Below are 14,790 nucleotides of genomic sequence, written 5' to 3'. Positions count from 1 at the left end.
TTCACAATTAAACTATGAAACACAGTCGCTTAAGATAGCGGAAATGTACATATAAAATGAAAGTAAAAGACACAAAGTAGAACAGACACAAACAGAAAAATACGTAACTCACAATCACACAATGATATGAAAGAGGGAAAAACATTCAAATCATTTTGTCTATAAACACAACCAGCTATCAGACTGAACTACAGTAGGTAACTATTCATTGATATTTAAACAAACAACAGCAGTTGTGTCACCTTATAATCTCTGAACGTCTGTTCTCAGAAAAGCAGAAACGAGAGACAGCAAGATGAGACACATTTGACAATTCTCATTCTAAATATTTACACAACCGTAGTTTCTTATGAATCTTATTGGTTAAATGATAGTTTTTTTTACCAAAACATATATATGCATAAATTGTGTGTTTTTCTTGATAAATTACATATTAATATTAACAAAAATTGAAATGAAGAAGTTTGAATGTTTTAATTTTAGTGTAAGTAGTGCCACCTAGAGGATATTTGTGGCAGTGCATTTATATATAAGGAGACATTAGAAATAGGACTGGGGGTATTTACACAAGTTGAAAACAAACACAGATCTATTCTAGGCATGTTATCGGAGCTGGTACTTATTTTATTAGTATGTGTCTTTATTCATCATGGACTAAATAGATCAAAACAAAGAAGTTATTTGTCATTTTTGCTGTTTTGTAAAAGGAAAAATTAGACAAACTCCAGTTTTTTATTCAATGTACAGATCCAAATAGCCCCAAAACTGCCCACTAGTTTACCCTTCCGAAATATTGCCCATGTTTCACCTTGCTGCTCTTGGGCAGATTCTAGTCTAGTCTAGAAAACATGTCCTATAATATGTAAGCTGTGCATTATAAAGGTGATATCTACCAGTGGGTCTCCCTCTGTATCGCTCTGAGATACTTGTTTGGAGGCGGCACCGTCTTTAGAGGAGATGTAGCCGTCGTATCCCACATCCTCCGGCCTTAGCTGCAGAAGTGATTGGCCTTCGTGCTGCAGAGAGGCGGAGCTCCAGGGGTAGGTGTCAATCACCCATTTGGAAGGGTCTTCCCATGCCGCCCTCTTACCATACAGCTAAAGCAATGAGCCAAACGGATAAGAAACATATTGTTTTTTACAGAATACAAAAATGTGTGAGTTAGCTATAACTGGTTGCATATATACCTGTAGCCCTTCTCTTACTGCTTCCAGTAGATACGGCACCAGAGAGTAGTTCCACAGATCAGTAAACCACACACGCGAACCGTCCGCATCCATTGGACAGGACAGTAACAGCCGAGGACCTAGAAGCGATATGATTAGATATTTCACCTCTCGTCCCGACACTAAAACCTAATCAAACGTGTTAATTGGCTTGTATGTGTTATAAAGCCTCCGGCCGTTACCGATGGTGACATCTGAGGAGCTGTGAGCCTCCAGGAAGGTATTGAGGTGTTGCCAGGTTTTAGGAATCCAGTCGATGATTTTGATGAGGTCGTTGCTGCGCATGTTCTTATCGATCTCAGTCTCGATCAGTTTTCTTCTCAGGAAACGGCCCAGGAAGCCCTTCACCGGCTCGGTGTGATTGGCACACAGCACCCACCTGAGGGGTTAACAATTGAGAAAATATGTCAATGGTTGCGTGCGTGGCGTATGAGAAACAGAACTGCAAAATCTGATCACTGACAGCCCCCTTGTGACGAGAATGCATAACAGCAACCATAGAATGCTGTTTGTTGTTTATGTTTAGGTGACATGCAAAATGTTTTAGCACAATACCTGAAGTTGTGATGCAGCTCCAGATTTGGAGATGAGGAAACACCTTGATTCATGGTTCCTATGACATAAGGGCTGTAGGAGACAAATTGGAAATACATAAGCATTTGTATTTCGTTATTATTGTAAATATTATTATACTACATAATTGTTGAATAAGGAGGTCTTAACATCATATAGAACGTAAACAAAAGACACATTACTTTAACAGTCACTTACAGGCACCGCACGAAAAGCTCTTCAGGCAAAGTGCATGATGGATTTTTTAATGCATTTAGTCCAGTACAATATAATGCCCTTTCAATGTTTCCATATTTATAATTGCCATTCCTCTCAATTCTAATGAACTAGATTCAGTGCATTCTGGGATTGGGTTAGTCATAAAGTAAACATGCAATGCTGACTTTAAAGCTGGATACAGTATTAGAAGGTAACTCTATCATGCCATTGGCATCTCATTAGAAATAGAACACAATGGCATTTCTCAAATGTTATGTTAGTTGTGATCATCACCATTTGTGATATTTGCAGTTGAGGAATCCATTGAAAATATCACTGAGGGAGCCAATGTGATGGAGGTTATCCAGGATGACTACAGTTGGCAGCTCGGTCTCACTCTTCTCTGTGTTACACTGCTCGGCCAGGCTTGAGAGGTACTGTCGAAGATCCTGCTTTTAACAAACGCAAAACACACAAAGGGTTAGACATGAAGACAGTGACACACACGTTTTAAAAGGCAAGTAAGGAATTAAAGTAAGGAAAGCAAAACACAAGAGAAAATATTTTGAAAAATGTTGATAACCAAAAAGCGTTGGTGCCCATTGACAAGGGAATAGGGACCAACGGTCTTCTGTTACCAACATTTTTAAAAACATATCTTCTTTGATGTTCTGCAGAAGAAAGTCATACGGGTATAAAATGACAATGGAGCGTGTGAATAAAGACAGAATTTTCATTTTGAAGGTGAACTTTTCCTCTAACAGACATTACAATTCAATAATTATGTTTCAACATGATGTTAACGTGTCATGTAAGGTATGTTTCTGTTATATGCAGAAATATATGTACCTTGCTGGACTTTTGGTCCACGTTGAAGCTGGCCAGGTTCGTGTCTGTCACCTCTCTTCCAGTCTTGGAGATAATATAGTGAGCTAGTTTGGTGGCTAGGTAGGACTTGCCAGTTCCACTGGGGCCGGAGAGGATAATTCTGCGGTGCTCCATCAGCAGGTTTAAATAGCGTTGAATGATGGGTTTAGGAATCAGTGTGTCAAACACCAAATCATCAATACTGCCTTCTTTCACACCTACATAAAAACAAAACCAATTATTGGAAATCCCTGTGTGCTCTTGACATATGTTATTAAGGAACCTAAAGAACCTATTGAGGTTCCTGACCTTTGAGGCTCACTGTGATGACATTGTTGTCGCCCACTAGGTACCCACAGGGCAAAAGCTCAGGCACCTCAGAGGAGTGAGATCGGACCACCTCCCCCATTCTGTAGCACACTATACTATCCGAGTTCAAGCCCAGGCTGGTCAATGGGTCAACGCGGAACACATACTCCTAAAGGAGACACATATACATTAGGTATAGTAGTTGAAGTGTAAATAAATCATTTCGCAAGAGGCTGATTATGAAGTGTTACCTTGAACAGACGTCGGATTACGCCATCCAACACATCCCACTTTGTCTTCCCACTGACACCAATGGAGCCGATCAGATACTCTTTCTTCTGCAAAGCCTTAAGTGATTGGTGGAAATGAGCATTTGACTTTCAAACTGCATGATATTCATACACATAGATACAAATATTCAAACGACAGTCACCTTGGTCTTGTTGGAGTCACTGATGATGGTCACCACTATACGGACGCTCCTACCCTCTTTGCGTAGGTTCCCTTCATAGCCATCATCCAATAGATCTGTGCGCACAAATGCAAAAGTTACGCTCGCGTCATAAATCCAAGTTCTTATGAGTCATTGACTGAGGGGGGGACGTGAACCTTTTCAACACCAACATGGGACTCGGAAAATGCTGAGCAATGTTCAGCTTTGAGTGCGGCTAAACGCCGAGCGCTTAAAGTTTTGTTGTCCGCGAGGTTGAGCTGTTTGGTTTTAACAGGGTTTTGAATACATGAAGAAGGCTGTTAGTGGAGGAGTAAAGCTTTGATGCGCACTGTAGAGGGATGCTTTTTATTCGTTTGGCACGGCGTTCTGCAGAGGAGTGATAACGTCCCCCCGCCCTCTCATCAGCCCACGCTCTAGCGCTTCTCCGCACATCTCTCCATCAATTAAACAGTCCAACGTCCCGAGAGAGAACTCCCAACCCACTGGTTTTAATTAGCCGCAGCTAACACGAGGCCTCGCCGGGCGGACTGGAGACGTGGCCGGAAGCCCAAATCTTCCCTTAAAGAAAAGAAGCCATTTCACTCTTCACTGCGTTTATTCTCTTTAGGCGCAGCTGGGAAATGGTCCTACTCATGACGGAGCTTTAGCTAACGCCACCCCAGAACCATCAATACAGCCATATGCAAATCTACACTGCACTTCGTACTGTACGTCTGAATGAAATCTTGGGCTAAAAAGACACAGTCGAAGAGTGTATTATATTTGCTTTTCACAATGTTTTATGTAAAACGGAATTTGAAAGGTGAGTTAACATTTTAGTAACAAAATGATTGGGTTATTTGAATGGGTTTTTGGTTACATGCTTGAAATAAGGTCTGAAATCACAGCTAAATATCTGTTTATGTTTGTGTCAGAAGTCTGAGAAAAATCCATTGGCCTTTGGTTGAGAGAACAAGCACGCCGCTATCTTCCGGGATGGCCTACAAACATACTGTATGTCAACCCTGCAGCACTCCATTGTAAAATGTGTGTTACTCAAATAGCATTTGACTCGTGGATCAAAGCCTGACCTGATATAATGGTGTCGCTGATGTTGAGGTTGTTGAACGACAGCCCCAGAGATTGGCGTGAGGATGAGGAGGAGGTGCTGGAGGTTTCGGAAGGAGGGCGGGCTGTTTTGGCAGGTGTGGCAGCGGGCGTGGTATTGCCGCTGGATTTCAGTCTGTCATTCTCCGCCTTCAGCATCTCAATCTCATTCTGTATGGAAGACAACAGGCAATGTAAAAACATGAGCAACAGTCAACAGAACTATGTATTTGTTTAACTAACTTAAAAAACATAAATATGTGACCCTGGATCACAAAACCAGTCTTGAAAATTTGAAAAGCCACGTGTGGGTCAAAATTATCGATTTTTCTTTTATGCCCAACATCATTAGGATATTAAATAAAGATAATATTCTGTGAAGCTATTTTGTATATTTCCTACCCTAAATATACAGTATATAAACATTATTTTTGTGAGTGGATGGCTTGGTACAGTGCCTCTGATGGACAACTTTAAAGTTGATTTTTTAGAACCCTCAGATTTCAGAATTATAAAAGTCTGTATCTCCGCCATATATTGTCCAATTCTTAACAACTCATCCATCAATAGAAAGCTTAATTATTCAGCTTTGAGATTATTGAAATATTGACCCATAAGACTTGAGGTTTTGTTGTCCAGGGTCACAAACGATTCATTATATAAGTGATAATGTACATTGAGGTGCAAAATAAATCTTGTATCTTATTTTGGCTGAATGTACATTATCTGGCTTATTAAACACCTGCCTTACCATATGAAAATATAACTGGATACAAAATATTGATTTAATATCTCATTTGTAACAAATTTAAACGCAAGGTATGAGAAAAGAGACAGCGGAGTTACACATTACACATTAGAGAAGTACCGGTCAATATGACTCACAGTAACCAGATGAGCGATGTGTTGTTAATTTGAGTTGTTATCAGGAGGTAACAAACCTTGAAATTTTGTGTATGACCATTCAGAATCAAATGTTCCAGAGAGTTGTCTAATATATAAACATATATATTATTTTTACAATAGTATACGACTAACTAAAAACCTAAAATCAACAATGCACAATTTTTGGTTGTAGACTACAATTTCTCACACACTTTAAACATCCGCCAAGCTTTTTCAGCCTCAATTTATTCTATAAGCTTAATCACTTATTAGTAACATGTTGAGAGGATTATTAGGTTTGTCTTAGAGCTGTTTCTTACACATTTAATGACTGTGAGAAGTTAGTCGAAGGATTTTGTTAATCTGTAGATTAATCTGTGTGCCTGTCTCTTCAAATCGGTGCTAAGAAGCTCAGACACAAATTTCTAGAGTAAGGTCAACTCTTGTCTGGCTTGTTTTATCTTGGCATTTTCAGAAGTCGTGGCCTTTTAACAACTGTTTTTCTGATCCAAATCACTCGACCCCTCTGTTACACATTTGAGATTTAGTCCAGACCCTTTAGCAACAAGCAATGGCGTATAAATGACTTGCAAGACTTTTTCCGGACCCCATCAGTCTTAACACTGAGCAAGACGCGACTAGCGGGTTTCTGCTCTTCAATTTTGTGCCAAAGCTGATGATCCGTGTTATCCCAGCATGCTTCAACAGTTTTCCAAAGATCTGACCTTTTGCACAAGGAATTAACATGGTGGATGCCACAAATGTTCTTCTAGTTGATTCATGGCCAAATAGTGTATAACATCAAATGTTTAAGTGTTATTTCTTGCAGTCAAAATATAATTTTAGACTTTTAGACATTGCACATTGAAATACTTTTCATAATAGCACTATTTATATGGTTTGCTATTTGTAAGAATAATGCGCATAAGGTACAAAATGTACTTGAAAACCACAGAGATTTCCTTGCAGGCCCATAAATCCCTGCATTGCACCTAGACACCGAATCAGCATTTAAGAGGCTCTTGTAGAAATTTGGTGAGTTAACAGGCATACGTGTGCGTGTGAGTTTGTGTACCTGCATGCGGTTCATGGCCTCTCGTATCTGGTCCAGGTGGTGGGCCGAGCTTAACGCCTCCAGTCGGATATCCGTGAGCTTTAACTCCTTCTCTCTCAGCTCGTTCTTCAGCTGTAGGATAATCTCTGCCTCGGCCTCTGTGCATTCACACAATCTGCACAAACACACAACATAATGAAAGTGTTACACATTCAAAAGTGTTGGGTTATTTTCAACCCAGCATTAGGGTCAAAAGTGGACAAACCCAACGGTTGGGTTATAAATGAATATATGTTTAGTTGTTTCATCCCAAAATGCTGGGTTGTTTTAACATATTGTTGGGTGGACACAAACCATTTGTTGGGTTTGTCCTTTTTTTACCCTAACACGGGGTTAATAATACATTTTTTAAACAAAATTAATAACAAAAACACTCCTGAAAGGTTTGACAGATTTCACACTCTGGACTTTGTGTTTTATCTGTGTGTGGGACATATTCTGTATTCTATTCAACATTGGCTGTAGGATATTCCAACTACTAGATGTCTCTAATGATGTCATCATACACCTGCAGGAGTGATTTTCCAATTTTTATTGCACGTTTACAGTTGGTAGATGGAAAATCCGTCTTTCCGAGTTGAATATAATGCAGAATTTGCCATCACGATGTGGGAATTCTTCATGTTGGTCATTTTCAAGCACAGGCAGTAAATAAGTATAGTAAGAGCAACTAAATAATCGAAATAAAATCGTCATGTAACAATCTCTCGGTTTTTATAACTCGGTAAAGTTAAATTTTACACTCACTGCTGCCTGGATTGGATTGTCTTTAAAGGATCACACAAAGTGCATTTAACTCAAACACAGGGAAAGAAATCTTGTTAATGAGAACAGCTTTAAAGTATCACTGCACACTCTCAACCCTTCCCAGCATGCCACACTGTGCCTGTTACCGAGATCTGTGCTTGTAGACCACATGACCGTTTGACTTTTTCTTTGGCATCCAAAGGGGGGAGGACTTGCTATCGCAAGAACACTTTCTAAAGACACACAACATTGACGGACATGGACAGAATATACAGTATGTGTGATTAAAGAAGAGGTGATATGATGGGTTGGAAGACTTCTGCAAGAATTCACAAAGCCTTCGATAAAATTAAAAGCATGTCGGGGGTCACTTTCATCTTAATGGTAATGAGGTTTTATGTGTGTGTGTGTGTGTGTATGTGTGGTTGTACTCACTCTGTGGTAGATGGTGATGATCTGAGTGGTTGGGTGATGCTAGTCTGTCTGTTGGTGTGTGGTAGTATGGGTGAGGAGGGGATGGAGGAGTCGGTCATTTCCTCGATTTCGTCATGGGATGATTGGGGCTTGCTGGTCTTTTTCTTGCTGAAGGCCTGCTTGAAGGAGCTTCGCAACTGTAAGAGAAAACCACAGAACAACCATGAATGTAATATGATGAGCAACTATCCTCTTACCATTCAATTTAAACCATTTTGTGGTCAGGCAAGAATTACACAGTACGCTAAAAAGACAAATAGCTTTTTTTAGAAAATGTACTATGTGATATCTTATGCATGGTGTGTAATATGTTTTTATTCAAAAAGTATTTTAGTAACTTCATAACATCTATCATTAATAATACTGAAGAGATTAGGGTTTGGATGCCATTGACTGCAATCGTGGCAAGCTGTTGAATGGTTTTATTCAAAAATGGATCATGTCACCTCTTTAAAAACAAGGTCACAATGTTGATCGGCACATCACCTCTTTATCTCATCACTTTGTTATTCAAGCAAATTTGGCCATTAGTAAACAGCAGAAACATACCGGCAGTCATCGGGATTTGGGAATGCTGGTATCATGCACACGTTTTTATGGTAAAGCTTAATATTAGGGGGGCTGTGGGTGAGGGGGTTTATCAGAGACAATCGGACGCACTGATGCAGTATTTGGAAACACTGACCTGAGCAGGGATGGAATCAGCCACCTGAAGACAAAACACACTCACTGTTACCATTGATGAGACCTTCATCTCTGGACCAGAATATTCACACACTGCAGCATCATTTATTCAGTGTTTATTAGATTAGATCCGGGTGAGGGAGTGTGGTGGTTTGTGAAGGTCTTTCACTGTGTTTGTCGGTGTGGAAATGAATCATTTTAAAGAAGTGACAGCATTAGACAGAAAGTCCATTTTCTTATACTTTATCAGGAGCAGTGTATGCAGATGAGAGATGATAAATTTGTGTCATATTTGTAATTGATTTTTTCAATTTTCTCTGCAGCCATAGCAAAGAAGAGGGTTGGAGTCAGGATTTTTTTTTCGTACTTTTAGTAAAAGTTTCTTTACAAAAGAAAAAATATATCAATTAAAATAAATATACTTGAATATAAAATAGCTGGAACAAACTTCATGACTTATAATTTTTTTAAATAATGTTACCTTGGTGACATATTGTGACACATTATTCACAAAAAAAGCTACGTGTGACTGTTCCTAAAACTGTTCTGAAAAGTTTTCCTTGTAGTTATAGTAAGTATATAAGTGTAGTAACCCGACGGTAAATGCATTATTTCTTGATCCCTCTATTCTTTCCTCTGCTTAAGAACGGACCTCACCAGCTCAAATTATGCAGATGAATAATTAATGGCCACATAAATAAAGATGTGATTTGTATTTATGAGCTGGGTTTAAGCTCCTCTCTCATTACAAGCGTCCGGGCCACCCTCGAGGAAATGTAGCAATAACCACCGCACACCCTGCCAATGTTATTTCGCACAGCTATTTACCTCGAGTGCTTTTCACTTAATTCACTCTCTAAATTACAATAAACAACAGCCCGGTAGTGTTAAGAGACAATAAAGATGTGAAATAACGAGAAGTGAACTGGAGTAGATGACTGGAAGTAAAACAGGCACAATTGTGTCCTAATAACATAAATATATCACCCGTAATGACTGAAACTTGTGCAAAAAGGCGTTTTTAATGAGATCATTACTCAAAGTAGATAGTTTTCCAAAGGGAAAGGACTGAACAATAGGGTGAGTAAGTGTAGGGGTTTGTCCAAACAGCACTAGGGGGAGAATGGTACGAGCAGGTTGGATCCTTCATAGGGGCATGCGGTAGAATTTTAGGTTGTGTTATATTCACCTTGTGTCCTCTGTCCTTGCCCTGGCGGTGTGGTGCAGAAGTGAGAGACAGAGAAAGTGTGAGATAGGGCGTGAAAGAGGGGGAGGCAGCCGGAAGGGAGTAAAATGACGGAAGTGTTTGTGTTGTATGTGTACGTGTCTTTTTTCCCCTTGATTAGAGAGAGGAGAGATGCCACTACTAGATTGATGACTTGAAGAAAAAACACTTAATATATTCAAAATGTCATTTTTGCATCCCTTTTTACCATAACATACACTTATAATTGTTGTGAAGGTGTCAAAAGAAGTTGTAACTCTGATTTTCACAAGTTTTTTTTACCCTCTCTAAAAATATGTTAAATAAATAAAAATAAAACATTTACTTGGCAGGAAAAGTGACTTAAGATATAAAATCATGCTTTGGAAAAAAAAAAAATGAAAAAAAGCGTATGCATTAAACAAGCAAAAAAAGGAATTATTCAAGTTCATTGGCAGAATATTTCATATTTTAGGTTTCCTCTACTGTTAAGTTTTTCTCTAATATATATAAAGTTATTGAATTATCGTAAATATAGATATTGCAATAATTTAAATTAACCGGATCTCAAAATGTGCGTAATGTATAGTCACATTTTTTGGTCGATGTAGATTCTGATATAGATGAGTGTTATGTTAATAATTTTAGTGCCATGTGTCCGCTTCGACTTGTGAAGATGATAAAGAATCAGAAAGAATGTGAAATATTGATGTCGGCTATAATTATTTTTAATCTTTCAGTTTTATATATATATTTAATATAGTTTATATTGATTTTCCAAGCTTGAAACATCATTCTATTGCTTAGTGTGATGTATATTGCATTATTTAGGAAGTTATCTCATGGGTTCTTCAATATCGTGCAGCCTTAGCTTTCACCATGGATCTATTGCTCTTGCTCATATTTCCAATTTCCTTTGGATAAAAGTGTCTTCTAGAGGAATAAGTGTAATGTATTTCAAAACACCATGCCCAATCGTCTTCTCCTTAATAGCCTTGGAACATATCCCAGGACTGGTATACCAGACAACAAACCTGGTTTTTAAAAGTGCTTTTTCATTATAGTCATCATTCCGAGTGTGGACAAGCCTCATGATGTGAGTGTGTTGAAGCCTCACCCAGTTTTTCTTCTTCTTCTTCTTGTCATCTGCGTCTTTGGCGCTGCCCATGCTGGAGTGACTCGCTGCGCTGTTAATACTGGACATGCTGTCTGAAGAGTGCTGTCGACGGATCCTCAGATCTGCAGCACAAACACACGTCACACACAATCAATATGTGATGCACATGTATGCATGAATCCTTTAAAGAGCCAGATTATTTTTAGAATGAATGAAAGCAATGCACTTCATTACTAGGCGGTGTTTCATTAAAGAGCGCGTTAATGAATGTAAAGTTGACAGAGTCATTAACATAAAGAACAGGAAATGTTGCATGACAAGAGCGGCACCTTTATGGACGTGATCAGGGCCGTTGAGGGCCACCTGAATGGCGGTCTGAGCATCCGTGTTCTGAGCTTTCAATGCCTCGATGGTCTCTCTCAACTCCGCCAGTTCGGACTCCTACAATACACACATTTTAATGAATATCTGTAAATGCACACAACACTTTCCTTTGGGTGCATTTCTGGTTGCCTGCGTCTTTTTCGTGGTTGCCCGACATAAGTTTTTGTTATGGCTTTCATATATTTAAATTGTTGGGGAGCGACATGTTTAAGGGTTTGTGTAAATCCCTATCAATTAAAGAGTAAATATTATGCGATCATGTAAATAACATTTCATGCAGCGTAATGTTGCCGTCTGTGGATTTAAGCAGTCTGCCAAATTGTAAAGCCGAAGGTGAACGAATAGCAAAGTTATTGGCTCGGAAAAAAGGAGTCGACTCTGAATCACGCCACTGAGTTGATTCGCAAACCGCCGCGGATTTACATCACTGCAGATAGTCACCGCCTACGTTTTCCTAGAACTGCCCGCGAAAACATCTCTTTTCTCCCCCAAACACTGTAGCTTGTGAGTGGTAGATTAATCATAGCAGAATAAACCATCTGGCCAATCAGATCAGAGTAGGCTGGCGGAAAGGAAAGGATTAGACGGATGATTTGCAGAACGAATCATTTGAGAATCAGTCGAGAAGTAAGGTAAGTATAAATGCCTACTAAAACAAAATAATAGTGTTTTTACACCTTGTATGGACGTAAACTTGTTGTTGGACACTACATAAACCAAAATAGGACCAAAAAATCGTGGAATATTTACTCTTTAAAATATCCCATCAGCGTTAATTCAGAATCACTAGCCTGGAAGTGAACCACATGGCAACTGTGTTACTTTGTCTCTCCCACAGCGAACTCTTTTGTATGCAAAATGCAAACTCTCATTTCACCAGCTGTCTTTTCCCACTATCAGATGTTTTTCTGCCAAAACAGCACATGTGGAGATAAGCGCCCTGCTGAGCCGAGGAACCAAGCATGTGATGAAGGCACACACCTCTTTTTATGGCCACGGTCAAATCTGAAGCTCAGGACTCCCAAAACCGCTGAGGAGTCTGCGATTGGGTTTCTCCTTTGACTGAAAGTTGGTTTCTTCTTAACAAAGACGTCTCTTTGTAATCTCTAATGGTTTATTCAAAAGGGATTACCGGCTGCAGGAACTCATAAGGTCCGTGAGGGCACTTTGTGCAAATTAAGAGAGCAGTTCCACATTTTAAGATGGACACATTTACATGATGCCTTTTTTTGGCTAATAAATGTACATTCATTTTACATTTACTCTGCATGAATGAATCTTTTACGGAACAAAAAGAAAATTAGGCAGAATGTCTACACTGCTCTTTATCACACATTAAAACTGACTAGACTAGAGAACTACATTCTGAAGCCATTTGACAGCCCAGCGTTTTAGTTAGTCAACATTTTCACTTAAAATCTGCATTGACAGCCATGGTGAACATTTACTTTCATTTAGTTGAAATAGGTAGATTAGACATTAAAGAGTAAATATTTTGTGATTTTTAAGGTCCTACTTTGGTCAACAACAAGTTTACGTACATATAAAGTGTAAAAGCACTTTCATTTTCTAATAATAGGCAATATCACCTAACTACTTGACTGACTCTTAAATGATTCGTTCGGCGATTCATCTGTCAAATCCCCCCCTACTCGGATCTGATTGGTCAGATGGTCTAGTCTGCTGTGATTAGTCTAATGCGTACAGCATCACAGTGTCGCAAATGGAAGGTAGGCGGATATTACACCGCGTGACGCAAATCCGACCGCGAACTGAGATTAGAACGACAGACGACTCGTTCATGTGATTCAGAGTCGACTCCTTTTTTCTCAAGCCAAAAACTTTGTAATTCGTTCTAGTTCGGCTTTACAACTTGACTGTGTACCTTCACACAAAGCAACCTTACACACTGCATGAAATGTCATTTTATGGACATTGTAATAGTGACTCTTTATACAGTAAATAAATACTGTTGTTTTACCCAGAAAAAAAAATGCTGAATAACATCTTAAAATATGAATTTAGGGTTAAAAGCAACATGACAAACTCTTAGTATACTGCACACATGTTTATGTGTTTGCGTGTGCTTTTTCTCACCTTTTGCTCTGCTGTCATGGTTAGACTCTGCAGGCGACAGGTCATATTCGTCAAACTCTTTTCAAACGCCGCCACCAGGTGTGCCTGTCAAACCCGCACAAAGAGTTCAACACTGTTTCCCATAAGAGGTTTCCAAAAATCCACAGGGCAATCAAGTTAGAATTTGAGGTCAAAACCGCTTCAAGGACTGAAACTCTTAACAGAGTTTGTTCAGAAAAGAACGTAACAAAAACAGACAGACATAAAGACGGAAGAGCATACGACCACACTACTTTCTGTAGTATGCATGTGTTGCACTGCAAAGTCGCCATTCCACCCTAAAATGCATTTTATGACAAGTTATGATATTATTCTAATGTACATACATTATGCCACATTTACATTTTAACACAAAGGAACACAAGCAACCTCACTTACCAGTGTGCCGAATGAAATGTAAGCAATATCATAGTTTTAAACATTTATATCATGGTATTATCATTATGCCATTTCTTTCCAACATGCTCAAATTTCCTGATGTGCTTTCAATAACACAAACTTTGTAAACCAATAGTGTTAGTGATGTTGGTGTAAAACAAACCAAAGTATGCGTTGGTCTACACCTGTTATCTCCACAGTGTGGATTTACAGACCTGTGAGGGTCATCCCCTGTATAAAAACTTAAAGCATGCTTTGGGGATCTGGGGAGGAAATGGAATCACATTTCCTCATATCCTCTGAGTCTGAGCCTCCTGACAGTTTCTCCTGGGAAACTCTGATCTCCACCGCATCGCCATGCGGAGTGAACTATTGAACAATGACTGGAAGCTTTGAAGCATGCTTCAGGTTTAAGACACTGAGAGGGAGTTCAAAGGAGACACAATGTCTCAGGCTGGTCTGAACATATAGCCCCCAGGCCTTGGTTTGGGAGACGTCTCTAAAACTGACCTCTGTTACACTGAATGACATCTAATGTGATAATGTTGGATATAACATGGATACACATAGTCACACGTGTTTCTTTTCTTGGAAATAATCCTTCAAAAACATATCATGCAAATATACTGTGAAAAATTCAGTTGATCTTTTAACGTCGGAATTGTTTGTAAGAATAATGCTGGACAACTTAAACAATACTTAATACAACGAGTAATTCAAACGTAAAAAAATGTAGTGCTTAGTTGACACTTTGGACCTATGGCGCTAATACGGAAGATGTGAGTTTGAATCTGGCTTGCACATATCCTTTATTCCAGTCAAACTTGTTATGTTTAAACATAATATTTTATTGGCTGTTTAATAGATGAAGTAGATATTTTAAGTAACTTTTAAATATAAGAATAATTGTGTGCTTTTATATTATATTATATATATATATATATATATATATAT

The 14,790-nt window shown here is 38.9% G+C and overlaps 1 protein-coding gene across 3 annotated transcripts in view; it reads right to left on the bottom strand.

Annotated features, from left to right (window-relative positions):
* Positions 1-14,790, bottom strand: part of nav3 (neuron navigator 3) — a 124,032-nt gene that overhangs the window by 2,999 nt on the left and 106,243 nt on the right. For 2 of the 3 annotated variants that reach the window (XM_056747647.1, XM_056747648.1), the window contains 15 exons: positions 13,420-13,503; positions 11,268-11,379; positions 10,939-11,060; positions 7,895-8,070; positions 6,674-6,827; positions 4,698-4,884; positions 3,607-3,701; positions 3,425-3,520; positions 3,174-3,342; positions 2,847-3,082; positions 2,292-2,446; positions 1,782-1,853; positions 1,409-1,605; positions 1,188-1,306; positions 894-1,097 (listed from right to left, as the gene is read on the bottom strand). In XM_056747647.1, coding sequence (XP_056603625.1) covers positions 894-1,097; positions 1,188-1,306; positions 1,409-1,605; positions 1,782-1,853; positions 2,292-2,446; positions 2,847-3,082; positions 3,174-3,342; positions 3,425-3,520; positions 3,607-3,701; positions 4,698-4,884; positions 6,674-6,827; positions 7,895-8,070; positions 10,939-11,060; positions 11,268-11,379; positions 13,420-13,503 — 2,178 coding nt within the window. Of the gene's footprint in view, positions 1-242; positions 261-893; positions 1,098-1,187; positions 1,307-1,408; positions 1,606-1,781; positions 1,854-2,291; positions 2,447-2,846; positions 3,083-3,173; positions 3,343-3,424; positions 3,521-3,606; positions 3,702-4,697; positions 4,885-6,673; positions 6,828-7,894; positions 8,071-8,618; positions 8,643-10,938; positions 11,061-11,267; positions 11,380-13,419; positions 13,504-14,790 lie in introns of all 3 variants that reach the window. The other variant, XM_056747646.1, reaches the window with a different exon arrangement.

This window comes from Triplophysa dalaica, chromosome 5 (genome assembly GCF_015846415.1).
Source record: "Triplophysa dalaica isolate WHDGS20190420 chromosome 5, ASM1584641v1, whole genome shotgun sequence".
NCBI lineage: Eukaryota > Metazoa > Chordata > Actinopteri > Cypriniformes > Nemacheilidae > Triplophysa > Triplophysa dalaica.
This window is presented reverse-complemented; position numbering and strand designations above follow the sequence as displayed.